Source organism: Dreissena polymorpha, chromosome 3, assembly GCF_020536995.1.
Source record: "Dreissena polymorpha isolate Duluth1 chromosome 3, UMN_Dpol_1.0, whole genome shotgun sequence".
NCBI lineage: Eukaryota > Metazoa > Mollusca > Bivalvia > Myida > Dreissenidae > Dreissena > Dreissena polymorpha.
The window spans coordinates 84315873-84340191 of NC_068357.1; the positions used below are offsets into that span (position 1 = coordinate 84315873).

Sequence of the window (24319 nt, forward strand, 5' to 3'; positions counted from 1 at the left end):
TTTATAATCACTCATAAAGAGATTTCAATATACAGTTACATGCATAGACATTTTTTTTTAAGCCAGTGCCTTTTGAATTCAGAAAATAATCAAGATAAACCATAAAATTGGGAAAAATAGATAGTAAACCATAAACTTGAGAAAAATGAGGCATTATTAATATGATTATAAATAACAGAATTACAATAATATTGTTTGGAAGTGCATGATTGAGTGCATTTTAAAATTTATATTATAAAATGCTGCTTGAATTTCTTTTTACCTTTCATATGTAAAAAAAGAAATATCATCTGCTAGTGCAAAATATGACTTGGAAAGCTGGTTTATGGTCATTTCGTAGCAAAAGAGAAGAAAATAAGTGCATTAAATAAATGAATTCATATTTTTGTATCTGGAATAGTTGTATTTTAAATAGTTCCTCCACCCTATTATGGCCGAATAAGGGCTAAATTGCTTTCCGACTTGAAATGAAAAGGCATATTGGTTGATCGTGTAGCGTTTATGTGCAAAATTTGAGGGCCTATTGATAAAGCTTGTTGATGCCAAAACAGGTAATAATAATAATTTATTATCAGGTACATGTACACAAGCAAATAAGTATATTTAACCCTTTCAGTGCGGGAACCGAATTTTAAAGGCCTTTGAAAACAGTTTGGATCCAGATGAGACGCCACAGAACATGGCGTCTCATCAGGATCCAAACTGTTTGCTATTCTGATAGTATTCTTTGAAATTTTTTTGAAGAAAATGCTTATTTTAGAAATTCAGCAGACAACATTTTAGCAGACGACAAATTTCCCAGCATGCAAAGGGTTATTAAGATGCTTAAGGTGTGGAAGACTCATAATCAGGTTTGGTGTCCCTCAAACCCTAAGCGTCTTGTAATTCCTTATGCAGTTTGTATAGATAGTGCCGCATCCTGACACGTAAAGCTTGTGCTTTGTTGGCAGCGTTAGTTGGCTGTTAACAGGTTCATTGTGGTTATCTCCACCATCAGTCTGTCCGTCTGTCCTAGCCACTATCTCCTACACCATAAGCACTAGAACCTTGAAACTTAAACACATGGTAGCTATGAGCATTATGTGCGACCCTGCACTATTTGGAATTTTGATCTGACCCCTGGGTCAAAAGTTAAAGGGGATGGGGTGGAGACGGGTCAGAGATTTTCACTCATTTTTAGCTTGACTAATATATATGAAATATATATAATGGAGCTATCCTGATCACGTCGGCGTTACTGTTAGCGTGCACATGTTAAAGTTTGTGTACTACCCCATATATTTTCTTTGTCCTTTAACAAATTACTTTTATACTTTGCATACATGTACTTCTTTACCAACATGACCCTTATCTATAAACAAGAGCAGACAACTGTATCAAGCATTTTGACAGAATTATTGCCCCTTTTATACTTAGAATATGCCTATTATTGATGAATCTATGTTAAAGTTTGCATACCACCTCAAATATTTTCTATGTCCTTTGCCATATTGCTTTGACTTATTGTTTTCATATTTTGCATACTTCATTACCAACATGATCCCAATCTATAAACAAGAGCAGACAACTGTATCAAGCATTTTGACAGAATTATTAACCTTTTATACTAAGAATATGCATATTATTGATAAATCTATGTTAAAGTTTGCATACCACCTCAAATATTTTCTATGTCCTTTGCCATATTGCTTTCATATTTTGCATACTTCTTTACCAACATGATCCCAATCTATAAACAAGAGAAGAAAACTGTATCAAGCATTTGACAGAATTATTGCCCCTTTTATACTTAGATAATTGAACATTTTGCTTAAATTGCCATAACTTCTTTATTTATGATCACATTTGATTCATACTTTGACAATACAACACTAACCTGACATACCACAATGCACTGCACCCAAACTATCCCCCATGCCCCACCCCAGAATCCCCCCCCCCCAAATTTTATTTTTATAATTATTTTTGAAACTTCATCTTTTAAATTACCACCAGCCCACATAAACCACCTGTCTCCATGATGGCTTACATTAACCTGTCAAGCACTCGAAATCTCTTAAGACAATAGTTACGGTCAATCTCAACCATGCATGGCCGCATTACCAACCCTGGGGCGCCCCCTGGGTCAAACATGCGGCATGGGAATACGCGTCGGCCTCTGCCGCACCATTTTTCACCAATTGACTTCAAATTAACACTAAAGATTTCTTATGACAACACAGTGTCTCGACCATCCATGTTCACATTACCCACCCCAGGGCCCCGCCCACTTTGGTGGTAAAGATCCCAAGCTATTTCAGCATAATTAAAATCCAAGCCATTTTTGTGGTCAAGACCCGAGCTTTCTCACCATAATTAAAATCCAAGCCAGTTTGGTGGCAGAGACCCTGAGCTATTTCATCATAATTAAAATCCAAGTCAGGTTAGTGGTCAAGATCCTGAACTATTTCGGTATAATTAAAATTCAAGCCAGTTTGGTGGTCAATTTTTGTGGTAAAGACCCCGAGCTTTCTAACCATAATTAAAATCCAAGCCAGTTTGGTGGCGGAGACCCCGAGCTATTTCAGCATAATAAAAATCCAAGTCAGTTTAGTGGTCAAGATCCTGAACTAATTCGGTATAATTAAAATCCAGGCCAGTTTGGTGATCAAGACCCCGAGCTTTTTCAGCATAATTAAAATCCTAGCCAGTTTCATGGCCGAGACCTCGAGCTGTTTCAGCATATTTAAAATCCAAGTCAGTTTAGTGGTCAAGATCCTGAACTATTTCGGTATTATTAAAATCAAGGCCAGTTTGATGGTCAAGATCCTGAGCTATTTCAGCATAATTAAAATGCAAGCCAGTTTGGTGGTCAAGAACCCGAACTATGAGCATAATTCAAATCCAAGCCAGTTTGGTGGTAAAGATCCCGAGCTTTTTCAGCATAATAAAAATCCAAGCCAGGTTGGTGGTCAAGATCCTGAGCTATTTCAGCATAATTTAATTCTAAGCCAGTTTGGTGGTCATGACCCCGAGTTATTTCAGCATAATTAAAATCCAAGCTGTTTTGGTGGTCAAGACCCCAAGCTATTTTAGCATATATTTATGGCATAATTTTTTCTTACCCAATTGTTTTCGTACACACATTTTTTTCGTACCCATTTTTTTCTGTTTTTTGACAGAATAATGCCCCCTTTTATAGTTAGAAAATTGAAAATTTGGGTAAATTTTGTGTTCAGGTCTACTCTTATCCTATTTGTGTTAAGGTCTACTCGTATCCTAAAGTATCAAAGCTATATCGTCTACTTAATGTTATAAGTCATGTAACTGACATTTTTAAACATTTTATTTCTTTCCCATTTTTGTTTTTTTTATTAAGGTGACATACATCAACTGTTAAATAATATTAAGTCTACCTTTTTGGTAAAATTAATGTTTTTACCAAATTTTCAAAATTGACATTACGGACACATGTAATTTGCTGAATGAAAAAGTAGCATAACTGACATTTAGTTAAATTTTCAGGAGAAGGAAAAACTTCTTTATTGAAATAAAATAGGGATACTTACAGAGTGAAACAAACACATGGGATATTTTCAGATTTGAATACTGGTATTTTACGCATCTTTAGGCAGTTCTGTGTACCAAGGATAAATACAATATTTAAACATTCATGTACAATGCACAATACTAAAAACCTGAATTGTAACTGTAATGTATTTCAGATTCAGAGATGTCTGTGTTGTTTCTAAGGTCATGTGAAAAATTAAGTTTATATGTTTATAGGTTTAAAATTGCAAATTGTCCTCTTACTTGCCCTTGTATTTCAAGATAGAATACTTTCCTTCCCAGAGGAAAGAGATCTGGGTTTGAATCCCAGTGGGGGCTTCAGAGGATGATTCATTTTAAGAAAAATGAATATATTTGCTTTACTTTGTCTCTAACTTAACCAAATAACTCTGACAATGCCTTTACAAGTATGCAGTTTTTGATAATTCAATTATGCAAGAAACATGTATAATTTTAGGGTAGACTTAGACAGCAAACTAAGAATTGGCATCCATTTTAGTTTTTTAAGTCAATACAACAATAAATGCATATAGGAACACATATTTAAATTAAAAATGCAACAATCAGAGGACATAATCAATTAAATAGTAAATGACTACTTTAAATATTTTTTAGCACTGTTTGTTTTTCAGAGATTTGTGAATATGACGTTTTATGTTCTTCCCATTGAACTAATGCAATATGTGCTTTGGAACTGGAATCATTTAGTGTTGGAAAGCTGATGTTTCACGTCCAGAGGGTCCTTGCTTCCGGAAAGCTGAAAATTGTATATGATCTCCCCACTCATTCCATCCCGCGAAACCCTTAAGGTGTCGCAAGTCTAGTAATAATATGGAATGAGTGATGTATTGGACGTCATCATTGATGACGTTCAATCGAACGAATGATAAAGGGGGCTAAGTTTCATTAAGTTGGTGCATATAGTCGCGATTTGGGAGTCTTGAAAACTGGTCGGTTACTTTTGCTGAAATTTGACATGTATATGGACAAGAATGCGATCTACCTGTTGGCGTAGGCGTTTTACCTGTGAAAAATCTAGTTTTTGATTAAATCACGAAAAAGTTTCGCAAGTTTTACATAACCGGAATTACAAAATGCGGTATGTGGATATACCGAAACCCTACCGAAATCCCCGAAATCAAACTTTGATAAAAACAATGTTTCATTAGTGATTTCAGTGTATTTCGCAACAATCTATATTAAAATACGCAGTTTTTCGATAAATAATCAATATTAATGGGGATTTCGTGGGATCTCGGGGATTCCTGGGGATTTTGGTAATTGCGGGAACGTCGGTATTTTTTCACACCCGTCAAAATGGCCGACTTCGACAGAAAGAACGCTTTAAAAGTATTTACAAAATAACATCATCACAAACGATGTAAAGTGAACGCTACTTATCCGTTTTGTAGATAAGTATACGATCAATTGGAAAACACTAACATTTGACATAAAAAAACGCCAGTGGATATGGAAATTTTCAGCATTCGAAATAGCAGACGGCGTCGACCAAAGGCTGCCAATACAGGTTCGAAAAGAACGCGAGAAAGTATTAACAAAATAACATAATTAAAAATGATGTAAAGTGAACGCTAATTCGCTGTTTTGTAGATAAGTATACGATCTATTGAAAACCATAACATTTGACATAAAAACACCAGTGGATATGGAAATCTGCGTAACGAAATAGCAGACATCACACGGCGTCTCATCTGACTGAGTCTACGCTGTTTGCCAAGGCCGATAGTATAATGAATGGAAATGCACAAACTCAGTAACTGGCAAGCATATATGCATAAGTAGGTTGTTTCGTGATTATTTAGAAACGACTACATAATTCTTTTGGTTCAGCCAGTGCAACTTAACAGAAATAAGTATAAAAAGTTTCTACACCTGACAACAATGTGCCAACTTAATACAAGGTAAGTTGTTTACATTATTTAAAATATTGCAAGCTTACAGTATACAACAATAAACAGCTGGTACAATGTAATGTCATCGTTTTAATTTTAATAAGCCCGTGGTTAATTACCCTTTTTAATCTTATGGATCAATGCATCTCTAACACCTTCAATTGACTTGTTCATGAAAAATATACACCCTCAGTGCATGTTATCCCATACATCACTCACTTACTTAGGCTCGATTGATCATTCTCGGCTCAGGTACTACTTACCGGTACATGTACCCCGGGTACTCGTAACTTTACTTACATGTACCCCGGGTACGGTAAATAAACTTAAACATACCCGCAAATAATAGATTGTATCCGAGTTGTATATCTGCCAAAAAATCCGATGTCATTAAACATGCTACCGATTAAAGTAAAACAATATTGTTTACCTTAAACAAACTTCTCTTTTAAAAAATCTGCATCAACATGCTTTTTAGTATGAGTGTTGAGAGGACGCCGTAGGAATAAGCAAGTAATCAAGAATACATCTCTGTTTCTGCTTTTATTTCCTTCATGTATAATGACGATAAGGATTGACGACTAACATTGACGACAATGATCACAAGCATTTACGACTAACACTGACAACAAGCATTGGCGACTAGATGTAAAATTGACGATTCTCTACAATAAATGAAATTATCAATAAAAAAATGAATAATAAGATTATAGTACAACAGATAAGCTTTTTAAAGTATAATATAATAGCATACACTCATTAGAATAAGAGGTTTCATAAATAACAATTTGAAGCATTTTCAATCAATATCGAAATATCTTAAACAATATTTATTACACAGCATGAATTAATTGTTAAAACATAATATAAATACCGAATATGGTGTTCACAATTTAACGGACCTCGCAAACCAAATAATGTTTCTTTAAAAAAAATCTATGGCGGTAAAAAGTGAATGTGCAACGTCGCGGAAAATATTATACTTGACGACGTCATACAATGATGCGACTTTTAACAATTTAAGATTTAAAATTAAATCACATTAATGATTTAACAATGAGTTTTGATAATATAAATGCCATTGAACAGAAAATTGACATAAATGTGACCATATATTAATATTTGTACAAAATAGCCGACAACAACGGATTTAGTGTTAAAATTCCCGGGTACATTTTAGTATATTTACCGTACCCAGGGTACGAGCCTTACTAACTGTATTATTATTATATCTCACCGACTACAAGGTACCTTTACCTTGTTGTGTTTATCAACCTGGAATTTATGTAAAATCCGGCTTTCTTTACTTTTATTTTTCATTCATTTGATTAAGCAATTGTTGACGTATCTCATGGAAAATTATTTGAATCTTTGGATTTTAATGGCGACAAGCTGGAAGTGTCAATTTATTTTAAAAACAAATCTAAGATTTTAAGTTTTGTGTGTTTGTCATGCATAATTCAGTGTTTTCCAAAAAAATTTGAGTAGCCAGTTATATGGCCAGCAACAATGCAGTAAAACTAAAGCATTTGTGACATTTTACTTGATATACTTGGGGAAAGTAGTTGGCGTCTAAAGTAAATGTAACCGGCGAAATGGCCCGCTGCCGGTCTTACAGAGAACACTGATAATGGTAAACTAAATAAAAAAAACTCGCTGCGCCTGGATTACGGGTTTGTAAAATTGTTTCTTGGGTCATAATATGGTTAGCATTCAATACAAATGTTATTATAAAGTATTGTGGTTTAAAATTCATTTTGAGAATAGGATGGAAGAACAGAAAATGAAAGGGGATACAGGGATGAAAATTAGTGGTTTCCCGTGAGCCCAGGACAAGTAGTTTTGGCCTGGGCAACTCAATTTCCAAAGTTGATAGTCCGGCCGGGCAACTTGTTTTTTTTTTAAAGCTTAAAACAATTCAGTGCAATAAAAATTGAATAACAATTGACCACCATGGATCAATACTAGTTAAATAACATTCATTATTTAGGAATAGGAAATAATTAAATTCAGGCTCATAATAAAACATCAAACATTGAGTAGTGCAATGTCAGCAAATTTATTTAATTATCTATTATTTTATTAAAAGAAAGTATAATATACACATGTACATATTTCTGGGCTCATTATTCTTTATCTGGGCAACCAAAATACTAAAGATGGTTGCCAGTGCGGGCAACCAATAGTAATAAGTTAGTTTTAATCAATGAAATATCATTGTAACTTTATTGTTATAAGCATTGTATTAAAGTTGTGATTGAGGTAAGCTTGTTGTTAATAATATAGTATATTTACTTTTTAGCTCGACTATTATATATGAAATATATAAAGTGGAGCTATCCTACTCACCCCGGCATTGGCGTTAGCGTGCAAATGTTATAGTTTGCGTACCACCCCAAATATTTCCTATGTCCCTTGACATATTGCTTCCATATTTTGCATATTTCTTAACCAACATGACCCCAACCTAAATACAAGAGCAGACAACTGTATCACTTGCATTTTATAAGAATTATGACACTTTTTCCATGTAGAATATGCATATTATTGATAACTCTACAATGTTCGAAATTCGCACTAGCCCGGGGCTAGTTGATCTTGTTTCGGGCTACTGAATTTCAATGGGTACTAGCCCGATTGGGCTATTGATTTTTCGAACTTTTGAAATTAAAAATGCTCAAAAATATTATTTTCATCCATCGTTTGAACCATACCTTAGAGGGTTTATTTAGCTTCGTATCGTGTTTCCTCACCCTTCCGATTATGTTGACATGACGAGAGTTTGAATGAAAATTTTTTTTTGATTCCGTGCAAATAAAATGCCGATCTACCCAGGTTGTTCAATTTGCTGTACTTTCAGAAAACCATACAAGTCTACAAATGTTTTAAATGTCCGCCATCTTGGATTTGTAATGATCTATTGACGAATAAACGCATTGCAATATCATATTTTAATAGAATATGTCAACCAAATTATATATTGATAGCATAGTTGCTTGGTTACTTTTTACTGGTTTTCAGTTTTGGCAGTCAAACGTTATGCATATTTTATTTCACGTGCAAAGACTTACATTGATTGTTTTTGGACAGTTGTTTCCGGATACGGTATTATCTGTCGATTTTAATTTATTTTCGACATTCTTGATAAAAAAATATCTAGAATGATGAATACACATGCGATGTTACGGATGGTCTGGTTGATAATTTTTCACATTGTACTCACCAGAATTGGACCTAGAAAGACTATAAAAAAAAACAGTAAGCTAGGGGGAGGAGACACTGCCCTCTATTCGCTTTATCATACGGCCTCAGACTTTCGGCTAAATGTTTCGGATTTCAAATTTGGGACAATTGACATCTAAAATTATTTACAGACTGGATATAAACCTTTGCATCTTGACTGCATGTAAGGTATTGATTGACGAATATCGTCATACATAAAAATTATAATCGTATTGTGTCATTGAAATATTATAATAACATTTCCAGTTAATTGGGATCAACTGTTAGTTGCAATCCTCATCAATTACACCCTACCTGCAATAAAATCTACCCAGAACCGCAAAAATATAAACTTATTTTAAAAACTTGTGATAAACAGTTCGGGCTAGTAAGCTTTGGTTCGGGCTAGTGAAAAATTCCATCTGGTAGCCCGAACGGGCTAGTGGTTTCAAAAGTGAAATTCGCACACTGACTCTTTGTTAAAGTGTGCGTACCACCCCAAATATTTCCTATATCCCTTGATATATTGCTTTCATATCTTGAATAATGTTAACGTGCATATTTTGTATTAACGTCTTGTTATTGTAGTGTACATATTTTTCGGATTTCGGACAGCCCATTCATTGAGTATTATTGTTGTGGTTTTGTAAGTACTCTTCATGTAAAATACTGCTGTTTAGATGTTCATTTTTAGTCGTATATATATCAGGATTCAATACCTATACCTTAGTGAAAATGGCATCGGAAGAACATTTGTTCATTGTACTAGATAAAAGTAAACATTATATCTATCCATCTTATTGTTTATTGCAGTTTCAGTAATTTTCTGTCTAAAAATGATTTCAACATGATATAATTATAAATCATGGCTAGGAAATGTGTATATATGAAGCAAAAATTAAAAATAGATGGTTCATTTTTTCCCCATTTACATGTATGTATATTTATCTATGTATACATCTTTTGTTGTAAATAGTTATGCGACATGTCGGGAAACGCCCAGGACAAATATATCGACGTAATGATTTTTTCACTTATGTGGGTGTATGTTGGCTCCACTTCACACGATACAGTCATTGTAGTTTAATTGAAAAATGCATCTTACAATGTGAGATGAGTTCTGGGTTCAAGCCCCAGCAGTGGCCTATCAAGTGTGAAATACGGAGCCTTTATGATAAAATATACACAGTTATCTTTTTAAACAATACAATTAAATATAAGGAATAATGTTAAAGGGGAATTGCTGCTTAGCTATTTTTGGCATTGAATAACAGGGTTTATATACACCCCAAGGATAAATGCTTCTAAATTTGTAAAAAAAACAAAAAACAAGTCGAAGTGTGCAGAATATTAAACATTTGCAACTTTCTGATGTCTAAAAGTCATCAAATGCCACTTGAAGTTTACTTTTTTTTTGTACAAAATAACCCATTTTGTGCTGTCCATTATCGGTTAATGTTTTACGCTGTCAGGTCCAGAAGCGCTCATTCTGTAGCATGTTTGGACCATAATGTATAATGCGACCAAGTTTCAGCAGATTCAGCCCAGTGGTTCTGATTTTATACGCTGTGCCTAGCTTTTATTGAGTATAAGTACTATTACTCACTGATTTATGCATATGAGCTTGGCTGTTTTCGAACAAAACCTGAGGTTTTGTCATAGCAAGCTCATTGTGTCATGAAGTGTCTTTTCGCCATCCGGCGTCCGCCATGCTAAAACCTTAACATGAACCCATTGTACCCACATATTTTTTCGTACCCATTTTTTTCGTACCCAAATATTTTTCGTAATCAAATGTTTTTCGTACCCAAATTTTTTTTGTACTCATTTTTTTCCTACCAAATTTTTTTTTCGTACCCATTTTTTTCGTACCCAAATTTTTTCGTACCCAATTTTTTTTTTCGTACCCATTTATTTCGTACCCAAATTTTTTTCGTACCCAATTTTTTTCGTACCCACATGTTTTCGTACCCAAATTTTTTTTCGTACCCTTTTTTTTTTGTACCCAAACTTTTTCGTACCCACTCTTTTTCGTACCCACTCTTTTTTTTTAACCCAAAATTTTTCGTACCCAATTTTTTTCGTACCCAAATTTTTTTCGTTCCCATTTTTTTACTACCCAAATTTTTCGTACCCAAATTTTTTCATACCCAATTATTTTTTGGTTCCCATTTTTTTCGTACCCAATTTTTTTTCGTATCCAAACGTTTTCGTACCCACATTTTTATATTCTTACCCTTTTATTTTTTTCGTAGCTACCCAAATGTTTTTCGTACCCAATTTTTTGGTCGAAATAATCGGTTTTCAATTTGATTTGATCTCCCCACTCATTCCATCCCGCGAAACCCTTAAGGTGTCGCAACTCTGGTAAATATAGGTTATTTAAAAAAAACTGCATAGGTCATTATCGTCACATGAACCTAATCCACTCAGTCTCTGATCACATACCTTAAAGTCAATGCTGATTACAAAATTAAGATGGGACAGACCATAGGAAAACTTATGTCAGGTGAGCATTATGTAGCTCTGCCCTTCTTCAGTGGACACTTTCAAGGGAGTCGATTTGGGGAAGAATATTGGAGACATCAACTGTAGTACTACAATTAAAAGCAGTTCACGTACCCGATCTCATTCTAGATCGCACAAAATATTTAATGAAAATGAAACCATTTCACGATTTGATCATTCAGAATTTGTGAAATATCTATACCTAAAACAATGTAACGATTTTCATACATTGCTATGACTATTTACTGACGCAATAAATAAATTGTCCTGAATAAATAATACCCTTTCAAAACAGAATTTTCATATACTGTGCATGTTTATTTGCCAAAGAAGCTATATCTCCGTAGTTAAAATGTATGGTACCACGACATTCTGTACAGTATTATTTATAAGAAATCTAATTTTAAGTGACATTATGGGCATGTTTCACTGTTGAATTGAGCTGAAAGGTATTAACAGTTCAAAATAGTTAGTTAAAATGTAGTTACTGACCAATTATCTGCAACTCATCTTGCTACCAGTTGTTAATAAATATATATTTTATGTTCGATATCTTACTTGACTCATCCAGTCCTCTTAGCCGAAATGATCCGTAAAACAAAAGTGTGTCTTTGTGTCGTATGAACGAATCTGCACTAAAACTAAATGTAGGTTCACATCGTACATGCATGATCAGTCGTCAAACGAACGTACGGTTGATTCAAATGCATTATTTTTCTCTCTCCGGGAAATTGTTTTAGTATGTTGATTCAGCATTAACAAATATAAGTGTATATGAAGTGAAAACACCAAAAATAAACATCGGTTGTGATAGACACCTATAAACTGTAAGATGCCCATAATATCACTTTAGAGATATAACAATTTAAACAAGACTATTGGCAAGCAATAAAAGTCCCGTACCTCTCCATGTTGCGATCTGTCAATGTTTGAAGTTTCATGGGCAACTATGAAGAACTTTTAAAGTTATCGAAGGATCCACCATTTTCAGCAATATTTATAGTCTATTTGTTGCCATAGCAAACATAATTCTTGACGTACAAACAAAATGAAATGACGTGGATAAGCTCCATATTGCGATCTGTCCATGTTTCAAGTTTCATAAAAAATATGACGAATTTTTAAAGTTATCGCAGGATCCAGAAAGGTGTGATAGACTGATAGAGCGCAAACCATAAGTCCCTCTCCGGTTTCACCGGAAGGGGACTAAATATAAGCCCATTTAAGTCCATTTACTTAAACACATGTGGTCGTAATGTGAACCTTTTCGCAGGGATTTCTGACACATTCCTGTGTAGTTTGTTCAATAACTTGGTAGGAAATTTAAGAGATGATGTTTAAAGTGTTTCCACATGACAGCCAACGATTTGACTATGATAGTCAATTAAGCTCACCATGAGCTCTTTGTACTCAAACATTCTAACAATAAAGAACATATTTTACCACTTGTGCCTGCACAATCCGTAATTTCGATGCCTTTGCAGTCACAAACGACAATGGGCTCCACTGAATCCAGGTGCTCCTGGATCCTTTCTGTCACTACGGTGACGTTTGCATCTTCATCCGTCAGCCTCAGATACACCGTCTGCACAAGATGCAGGGTGTCGCATAATTGGTGTATATTTGATAATAATGCATGCCCTGGTTTACGTCAGTATGGCCGAAACTCATTAATGTGTTGACAGTAGATTACTAGGTTAATAGATGTTCGTTTTTTTATCGCGCATTTCAACAAATTGGTTTGACCTACGTCAGTGTTGCTGGGGACCAATTAATTTGTTGACAGCAGGTACACGCTTTCCACTGGCTATAGTTCGTTTTAATTATAGGTCATTACCAGATTACATAATACATGTATGTTGTTGTCATGCATATGTATATATATATAATCTAGTATATGCAAGTTCAACGAGTTAGTCTGATCCATCAAATTGAGATGTTAATGTAACGATTCATGTATATAAGGAATGCGTTTTAGACAATAAGGATAAGAAGGATTTAACAAATAGCAGAGACGCTAGATGTTTATCTTCCGAACGCAAAGAACTAGTCATCGAGCTTGTTTATATATGTGTCGCTATTATGGCACAAGGGTAAACCCATCGGCTTCCACCAAACTGACACTCCTATAATTAGTTATAGTAGAAAATCATTGATGTGTAAGTTTCATAGTGTAAAATAATGCGTGTATGTCATGGTCAATATGGACAATTTTTCAGTATATGTATATTTCATCATTATAATTGGATGTTTTGAGTAAGATAGCAGTTTTTTTAACCTTTGGAGCAATCTGTTTGGAGGCCTTCGAAATTGAGGTTGCTGAACCTGCTGCAGCTGGTGAGGCTGTGCTGCAGGAAAAGCCCGCGCAGTAAACGCAAAACTGACTCGAGAGCGTTTATATTAGCCAAAGGCTTTCGATGCAATCGAGCTAAAATAAATAGGTTTAAGCTAAACGCAAAACTGCCGTGGCTTGTAGTATGCTAGGCTGTTGTAGCTAGAGGCTGATTTGTTGATGGTCCGGCAACAACATTAGAAATAGAGGTTGCGTTGACCTCATAGAGTGACCCGAAAAAAGCAAAACTTCAGGCAAGAATTTCCCGACCTCTTGTGGAAAAACAGAAGCGTTGCGGCCATCAGTTAGAAAAATCGTTTCTGACTGAATCTGAAATGAAGGATTGTGACACTGTTCATATGTATGATTGTCAAAGATAATGTTTCCACACGGTAAAACGACATGTAATTTTCAATAAAATATTTATAAACGTAATTATTAAAATAAAATTTTATTTTTCGTGTGTTTATTATGTAAAAATGACACAACATTTTCTTCTTGGTAGTACATTATAATGGCACAACACTATTTAGGTACAACTGATCTGATAAATAATTTTGTTTCCATCCTTACGACAATTTTGAAACGTTTAGTAAAAATCCTGCACATACATGAAATATTAGTAAACGCTTTGTATTTATCGGTAACACGGCTTTATTCCCAGACTAGTTCATTGGAATCAGTACTATATTATGCTACGCGCCAGTTTCGTGGTATTTTAGGCTGCTTATTGATAATGTTTTATTAAAAGTGAAGAGAGATTAGCCTTTGAAATAATGTTTCACCTTGTAACTAAGGAGTTCATCGGGACTGAATAATAATAATAATAATAATAGGAATAAGGGACTCAAGGGAGGAGATATTACAGCTCTTAAAATAAAAGCACCTCCACCTGATAATAGCACTTAAACAAGTTCCTTGTAAAATAAGTACTGCATATACATAGGATAGATACATAGGATAGAGGCTAAGGACGTAAAGTATCCAAAGAGGCTAATTAGAGACTCCGTGGGGGGGGGGGGGGGGCTAGTTTTACAAATATACATGTCAGTATTTTTACTCAACTGTGAGTGTGTGGTTTGTTTCTAAAAATTTTAGATGAATTTGACCATCATGCTCAATTTCGTGTTTTTGAAAGTTTTTTTTTAGTTTTGAGTCCAACTCAATCCTGAGATTGCGGACGAATACGTGTATATTAATATAGCTGAGATTTGAGATAGTTGACCGACAATCGGTATTCCCAGCTGAGCAATACTCAAATCTTAAATGGGTTGAGCAAAAATTTGAGAATGTTCTTGATGCTCGGCCCAGATCGATTAGACATGATCAACATGAAATACCGGTAGATTGGTAAGCGATTAGATATTGAATATTCGGATTATGATCATTTTAATTAGGAAAAATGAAAAACCTAAAAAAATCCAATTTTATAAATGTCTACGTCTTCTTCTCTCACGGCGTGTCGTTTACTCCCCGAAAAACGAACGACGCCATGCTGACGAAATATCAGTGGTATATTCTTTTATAAGGGAGATAAATGCACATCCAATGAGTTATCTCCTCAAGACAGATGCGCAGCGCCACTCGTTTTTCGTTTAGCGCTTTTTTTTTCAAAACAAGTACGGTAAACGAGACAAAACAATCAGTTCGTTCTACGTTTTAAAAATTGATTTTCGTTATATAAAGATTGGAACGAATTATGATCAGGAAAAACAATTTCGTTTCTTGTTGTATAATTAGTACACCGAAAAACAATATAAAGAAGTTAATTTTGATTTGGTATTTTGTTTTTGTTTCGGTTCTTAAAAAACCGGAGTATGAACTAATATGCGTTGTTTTTCATGTTTCGTTATGTCGAATGCAAATCGAAAAAGGAAAAGACGGTATATACACGGACCTGTTTGCCTATTAAGGAAGGACTGTTCATGTAGTAGTGACTATGAAACTCGTATACAACAGTAACAAACTATATCAAGAACATTCATTAGAACGTTAACTTTCTGTACTGTATTTAGGAACAACATTCACAAGTTTGTATGTATTCAAAATGTTGTTCTGCATTATTCAATTAATAAAGCACAATTAATTTTATGCACCGTGCGTTTTATTATCGTTATGTAAACATTACATAGCAACATCAACCATCACAGTGTATTTGATATTGGCATACTATGCTTTAATATGTATATTTTACTGAAGTGCATTAATTGAACAGTATTCTATTACAATACGAAATTATAAGCAAGTGCAAGTATCATACTGTAACAAACGTACATGCACATATTTGTAGCAACAATTAATTTATTAATACAAAATTAACGTTATATTTACATTTTACAGACTAAGATCACTTATCATGAAATTCTTACAAGTATCAACAACTTAAATAGCAGTACTAGTATTTGTCAATTGTTCGCTGTCTTGTGTTCCTCATCTCTTTCGAACTACCGTGTTTGCAGTGTTAAAATTTAGCCCTCCTAGAATTGCATTTAAATATGAGTTATCTAAATGTGATTATAGGTAAAGAGGCGACTTGCCTATACTAGCAATGCCATCAACAAATAAAAGTAACATGAACACGAAACCATCTATATTCACACCAGAGGTTATGTTATATTGAAGGTAAAGTTCAAGGTCTCCAAGAACAATCGGCAACATTGCCACCTCTAGCAAGTCTGTAAATGCACCATCCTTGGTCGCTATTGAGTTCAAATCACATAACGGCGTTTTCCTGTTGCACCGAGCGAAAAAGTTCAAGTGAGTAAATATGATCTAAATATATTTTTAAACAGATATTGCATATAAATAGCATAATAATAATAATAATAGTTCAGGAGTTTACAGTGGAAATTATGAACGACCGAACTTGTTTTTAATAGATAAACATTGCCAAATAACTGGACTCATGAGAATAAAAGTCCATAATGAGTTCAATCGCATAAAATATGACTTTTATACATTTGTATTTTTGTTCTGTATGATAGTCAGAAAACAACTATTGTTGTCAAAGTTGTTCATCCGACCCATATACGTAGAGAAGGTCGTTGCGACATGATTGATGTGTGTTTATTGTGGTTTGTGAATTGCGATTTTATTTGGTTGACTTACGAATTAGTTCTGCAATGGTACTATGGCATTACTAAACACGAAAATCGCATGCGGCAAATAGAAAATCACAATGCGCTATTTACAAAAACGGAATTCGCAAAACCCAACTAAGCTGTCAAAATGAATGATTCATCCCAATTGCATAATGACGATCAATTGGAAAAACAATTAATCGCCCATTTAACAAACCCGAATTGATCGGCGTAGATGCAAAGACGAGCGCAGCAACGACATGACACACATGTCAAACCTAAACAAATATATTCTCATGATAGAAGTTATATTTATATTAGTATATAGATGATGATCGCCAAATCTTCCGTCTAACGTGATGTTCATTGTTAAACGCACAATAAAAAGCAAGTGTTTTCAATTTAAGTAAAAATAAAACCACCCAGACTTTTTGCGAAGAAAAGAAAAACAAGCAAGTGCCATTTTTTAAAATTACAAATAGGGTAAACAAGCAATCGTTGAAACACACGACGCAGAATTTACAGAACTATAATTGTCTTAGGCAATTGCTCTGAGTGTTCCTTATGACTATACAAAGACTAACGTTCTTATGCGCAATTTTATTGTGCTGCAAAAAGTTGTTATTCTAATGCTCTGGTGAATATTAGATCGAGTTTATTTGGTGTCAGAAGCATTATTTGAACTCAGCTAAAACGTAAAGGAATTAGGAAATGATCGCATTTATGGGCCGCGAAAAAAATGCATGTATTATATTATTGTGCAAATACTACACAAAAGTACCTTTTACACTTAAACACTTATAAAGAAATCTTATTGTGATTGTTGTTTGTTCCGATGGTAATTTGCCTACAAAATGGTATAGTTTGTGATTATTGAGAAATGAGAGGGGAACATGTGGAGACGAATATTGAGTTGACAATCGCGATCTTTATAACACACATTATGTGTTAAGTAAACATAAATTATAGTACTTATCTAGCATAGTTTGTTGTAGCCCGAACCAATTACAATATATATGATCGCGTTTTGAGCGTAACATTTAATGACAATAGGCACTAATACTTGGTCTTAATGTTGTAAAGTGTAGTTTTCTTACCACTTGTTGCGTCATAAGTGTATTCCTTTCCCCTCGATCTGGTCGATGCTGGGGCACTGTGTTTCTTTACATCATCATATCCGTTTATTTAATACAAAGTTCAGCATTTGTGTTGTTTCTAGCGTTGCACTTATTTTAATAGCAGTTCTAAACCATTACATTGCAAATGTTCAGTTGTCTTATCGTGTGATAATGAAAATTATGGATTCGGAAAAATAAGGACTAAGGTGACAAGAATGTATCGGATCCAGGAATGGAACCCGAGCCTTGCGGTCAAGTCTAGTGTTTTAACACAAGACAACATGGTGATCATCATTAAAATGTCAACCTTAACCGATTAAACAATTCACGTACATTTATTTGTCAAGTGTGTATCTCATAACGCGTTTACTCTGTTCAGTATACTTTGACTAATTTTAACCAGTGTTGTCTGTGAAAACATTGATAAGTTTAATTCTACACCGGTTTTAAATTGCCACCTTCCTTCATACATTCCGTCCTTTTACGGAAAACTTATTTGTAAACGCATTTGTTGCAAAGTAGGTGTAGCTTTAAATCCAGGCCTTTAGTAATACCATATTCACGTGTGTAATATGCCTTTTTGTTCCGGTTTGAAAGCTGTCCAATAATTCGCAATTGAAGTATATTTATGTATTCGCGGGTTACACCGGGCTTATGTAATTCGATACTTAGACCGTATTGGCAGCTTTAAAATATCTTTCAATCGAAGAACGCTAACAAACTTTAACATATTTCCACGGGATATAATAATGGATTTTCTATTTCGGAGTCTTGCTACTTTGGTAGTTTGTCTCACGCTTTGTTTTAAGGGTAAGTTTAATTATGATATGCGGTTTAAGTTGAACTAAATCCTACAACGAATGGCATGTCTATAAGATGACAAAAGGCTTCATTAATAGTTTAATGAATATATCAATCTAGGTAAAACATGCTAATTAGAGAAATGCAACATTGAAAAAAGTAATAAAACTTTTTTTTCAAACACATTTTTGTATTATCTTTATGTTCCACAATCAATATTAGTTCTTAAAAATAAGTTACACTATTTTTTGAACCAACTGCTCTACAAAAGTACAGGGTTAAACCAACAACAATAAAGTCATGTGACAATTTCAATGCAATACTCTTTTAAAAAGGTAATATATTTCTGAACAGCAGATAAGGCGATTTGTATTCACAGATGTATCTGCGTTCGGGTTTTACTATTAGTTTTGAGTCAAATTATCGGTAAATGTAAACATGCCTACTAAATGTTTCAGACGAAGGCTTACAGTTAGATACTTTTATGATATCCTCATCGGAATTTAACATAACACTGTGCGTATGAAGAACAAGCCAAGGGCGACGCGTATGCAGACAAGCTGTGTATATTGATAAATAATTGTTAGCGAAATAATCATAACCGCGTACTTTGCCGACTAGAAGGTATATCGTAAACTTTATCAATAAATCGACTGTCATTTAAGCTAGTCAGGTGAATTACGTATTTGAAATACCAAGTTATAGAATAACAATAGTTTGCCAAACCCAGGCATTTTTTCCAAGTTTGTGCGTAGGGATATGGTTTATTTATAAAATAGTATTTTCGACCATTATTTGTTTGTAACAAATTTTGTGTTATGTTATGTAAATTAACCATATTTTTTGTTCAAACCGTCGATAACCTTTCAATAGAAACTCACAGCAACTATTATTTATCGCATGTTTTTAGGAATTGGAAAGTTTATTCTTGTATTTATTCTTTATAACGCGTTGTCCACTGTCATCTTGCGATTGGTGGTATTCTCAGTAAAGAGGAACGTTGATGCATGCAACAAACGCATTTTAATTGTTTTTCTTATTTAACGAGGCTTTTTATCAAAATATGTATCAAGAAGTTCAACTTTAGCAAATCAAAGAAACACACATGAAGGAAAAGCATTTGTAAACATTTTACTTGAGTTGTTAATACAGATATACAACCACACACATATTATCGGGAGGAAAACATTATATATATATATATATATATATATATATATATATATATATATACAACCACACACATATTATCGGGAGGAAAACATTATATATATATATATATATATATATATATATATATATGTATATATTCGAGGTACAACCCAAGGTTAGCGATTTTATATTTCGTTCAGATATCGTATGAAGTATCATCACATAATTGATTATACCGTTGGTGCTTAAAAGCGGTTGCCGTTGTTTGATGTCACGGTTTGGATTTGTACATTTTTTTACAGACGTGTAGCCAATAACTATGGCATACAATACAGTATAAAACATATAAACTTTCAAATGACATTATTAAAGCTGTTATCATTTACTTGTTGGGTAAATGCAAAGAATGTTGTCTTAAACCAGTAAACTGTTATTACACTTCAATTCAAACACACCAAATTTTATATAAAAACTGATAATAGTAAGTATTGAAGTAGTTCAATAATACACCAACGATCAGGTCGTTTATCGTGAATGCAAATAAACAACAGTCAAAGTTTCTCAAAGACTGTCCTAACACAATTAATATTTTAGAGGTCGCCGCTAGTGAGGTTTGCTGGACCGGCGGATTAAAATTAGAAGACTGCAAGTGGGGTTGCTGCGATGGGAGCGATGGATACTCAACTTGTTGCGAACAAACGTGAGTACTGCTGTGGACCCATACACAAACTGATTCTTCAGGTATATCTTTCTGTCATGTGCATTTCACTTGGGAGGGGGGGGGGGGTGTTTTGTAATGTTTTGGTATCTATGTTTTCATATTCTGTAAATTTCAAGTCTGTGTGACAGTACCGCTTTAGGTTTGGTTGGTATTCCTATACAGTATTGCGTTGTACTGGGCGTTTTTTAGCGGAGGTCAGTGTCAATATCCTTTTTGTTGATACTGTACAATATAAGGTGAAGTACATATTGTCCAGTATTTATATGACTTCGATCGGTTGCTGTTAAGGGCCATACATACGGTCAGTATTTTCCTCAAAAGACGTATAAACGCAATGCATAGTGTCATTCACTTATTGTGGATTTATAATCGATTACAAGATCAATAATGAATATAAATATTGGGTATGTGAATTAAAATATTAAGCATGCTAATTCTATATTTGAATAAGTCAATTTACTGGAAATAGCTTGCAATGTTTTCTATGTATCTTACTATATAAGGCAAAGAAGAAAATTACATTTATTTTAGCGTACATGACCAAAATTCTCTAACTAACCTTATATTTTTATAATTTGTTTATTAAAATCTGATCTAGCGAGTGAGATCCATAGAAGCAAAATGTCAAAAGTATACACGTTTATTTACTGAAAATGATTAAAAAAAACACAAGTAAATATTGACAAAAATGAGCCAACGAATACCACAGAGTTGATGATCGGCCGAAAACATATGGGATGGTCTGGTTACTCGAAACAAACAACCTTTTAACTTCTAACCTTACTGTTATAAATACATGTTCATTAAATCAGATGTGTGCCTTTTTGTTTCTGACATTCACTGAATGCTCAATTAGTCTACAGAGTTGCGATATTCGAATAATGTGGTAATGTTGTGTAATAACATGTAGGCATTCCTAATGGAAAAGTGTGTGACCTACGTTTCAAACGACGTCTAATAACTGCCAAATAATGGCGCGAAATTGTCACGCCGACTACGTTTTAAAAAGCTCCTAACAAATTGTTAAAAGCTATTTAACGAATTTGTATTGTCTTTCATTTTCTGAAGTCAAACGGCTATTTAATACAGGTTAAAAAACAGCGACCACGATATATTTTCAGCAATGCAGGCCTGATTGCTGGGGCCGTGCTAGGCTCATTGGTCTTAGTCGCAATCGTCGTGTCGATCGTCGTCTGTTGTGTGTGCTGCGTGCGCAGATCTCCAGGCGCCAGTGGACAAGTGCTCGGAAACGCAAGTGAGTAGTATAATAACCAGTAGATCAATTTGAGCTTAGAATGATTTAAACTCATACCAACTAATTATTATAGGACTAAGTTTGAATGACTGAGTAAAAACCATAGCAAAATTTCCTCTTGCTCCTTGACATTTTACAAACATTATGCGTTCTTTGTTTCGAGATTTGTTTGAAATTTTAAACAAATAGTAATCAAAATTTCTTGTGTGTGACTATGGATTTGCTATTTCAGCGCCTGTACAAGCAGCCGTAGTGACCTCGTCTAACATGACCTATGGGCAACCACAGCCCTACCCGATGCAGACGACCCAGATGGCGTCAGTGTCAGCTCCACCCCTACAGAGCAGCGGTGTCCATACCGGGTCCAAAATGGGATCCGAACCACCTCCATATTTGATGCAGCCGTCATCTTACCCACCGCCACGATATTAGAACACCATCAGAACTGCCAGCATGTGTTTTTCGAGATGACATGATTTTTTTCTTCGTTATGTTTTGTTTCATATTTCTGGTATTCAATCCAACAAATAGCAAATAATTATATATATCATTTTTCAAAGTAGTGTATATAAAAAAACTTTACTTTATTTCTTATTTCTGATTTGTGCCCTTCGATAAAGCGGTGGAAATGGTTTTCATGTGTCAGTTTTAATGCTTGTAGGAACAACTACCTATATATTTCAGAACTAGTTGAAATAAAAATTTGAAATATCTTAAACTTCGCCATGAAGATATAAGTAATGATTAGCAAGACAGTTTTACGGTTAACGTATTGTTTCTGGAAAACAAATAGTTTTGGGTTGCTTAAATTTCAGTATGGACGGGCATATGCATTTCGGATGTATAAAGAATTACTTTTGGGTCAAACCATTAGATAATTTTTGATGTTTGGAAACAAATATTTAATGTTTATTTAAATGCTCGTTGACATTTTTTAAATAGCAAATGAAGATAAAGCGTGTTTATCATAAAACATTTCTAATAAAAAAATTCGTTGAACAATTTCAAATATTGATTTAAAATTAAAGCCTTTTATTAATAAATATACTATTTGTAAAACGTATGCTAGTTTGATAATTTATCCGATGTATGTATAAGAGATTTTATTTCCTTATATGAGGGAGTCCACAAACATTTTGCAATACTTTCATTAAACCTATAAATACACTGTTTATCAACGAGGTTTTTCGAAATTGTGAACTTCAAAGTCTATTTATAAATGCATTGACGTCATGGTTGATATAGGTTGTTATCAGCGGTAATAGTTCGAAACGAAACGATGCATTTAAAGTTGTCAACTGACTAAGCGATAAATCTGCGTGCGACGGTTCATTTATTCATCTAAAAATAGCCGCGTTGTATGACCTACTTAAATAATTCGTAATTGTGAATTAATTTAAGGACACAACCTCGCTGAATATATAATTAACAAAAATGGCAATTTTAACACTGCACATGTTCTTAGTTGTGGTTGTTGGAATGCACAGTAAGTTGTATGCTAATTTACTTGAAATATTGTAAAGCAACACTTTATACGTTAAGGCTCCTTGTTTTGCAGATTCTCGTTTCAAAATCGTAGAAACATTATCACGATCGAGAGTAAAATTGTAATTTCTCTTATAACAAGCTCATGACAACTCGAGATCATACTGGAAACAACATGTTGTAATCGCAGAATTCGCCACACGTTAACATTTTAACATATTATACTGGGTTAATAGGGTTAAAGCGTCGAAATAGATTTTGAAATTTATTGATTAGACTTGGAAAACAGTCAAAATGTCCGATACGATTTAATGTTAACTGTTTTCAACATTGGATTAACAATTTTCTACAACCAATTAAAAGATTTCAACCAGATTTCTAAAGTATAAAGTTAATTCTGATAATGAAAATATATTTCAAATGATACTTGCTTCGACATAAGCAACCGCACTATCTGTTTACCAACCGGAACAAATATTAATCTAACTAGTATTTATAAAAATATCAACTGTGCTTTAAAACTAGTCAAAGCTTGTTTATAAAAGTACAGCTAGGATCATGTGCATAATTGCAACAAATAAAATACAAGGCGTTTAAACATCTGGATTTTTTAACTAAAAACAGAAATAATGTACGTACTAGATAAATTGGTATTTTTATCCCTATGTACAGAAACAAAACAAAAGCAAACAAACTTGGCAAGCTAAAACAATGATACGACTTGAGATACCATTATCGAAATTTGTTTATTCACGAATTTCTTCCTTGCTAATTCAATCCTAGTTAATGTGTTTCTTTATCGGGATCTTAATATTCAATGTGAATATCTACAAACATTGACCACTCATGTTTACGAAATTCAAATCGGTCTGTTAATTTACATATTTAAGTGTTGACGTATGTTATGAATCGTAACTTAAAAACAATTCGATTCAGACAGTTTAAAGTAGACATTCGAGAGAAGAAAACAATATAAACGATAAACAAGGAAAACATTTATTGTTTTTCATTTCATAATTGTGTAAATGTTAATTCCTTCATAAGGCGAGATTATATTATATTGCCTTTACGTTTCATTGTTGCGCATCTTCAGTCATGAAAGAACAGTAAACTGCAATAGATGTTATGAATGAAGGATCGTTCACAACTTAGTGACTAAATAACTCGCGCACTCATACAATGC

The 24319-nt window shown here is 33.9% G+C and overlaps 1 protein-coding gene across 1 annotated transcript; it reads left to right on the forward strand.

Moving 5' to 3' along the window:
- The first annotated feature begins 18352 nt into the window (after nucleotides 1-18352).
- On the forward strand, nucleotides 18353-22285 carry LOC127875058 (cysteine and tyrosine-rich protein 1-like). The gene is made up of 4 exons (XM_052419882.1): nucleotides 18353-18532; nucleotides 20270-20375; nucleotides 21518-21651; nucleotides 21884-22285. The coding sequence occupies exons 1-4, from the start codon at nucleotides 18472-18474 to the stop codon at nucleotides 22081-22083; spliced, it is 501 nt and encodes a 166-aa protein (XP_052275842.1). The 5' UTR covers nucleotides 18353-18471; the 3' UTR covers nucleotides 22084-22285.
- Nucleotides 22286-24319: the final 2034 nt, after the last annotated feature.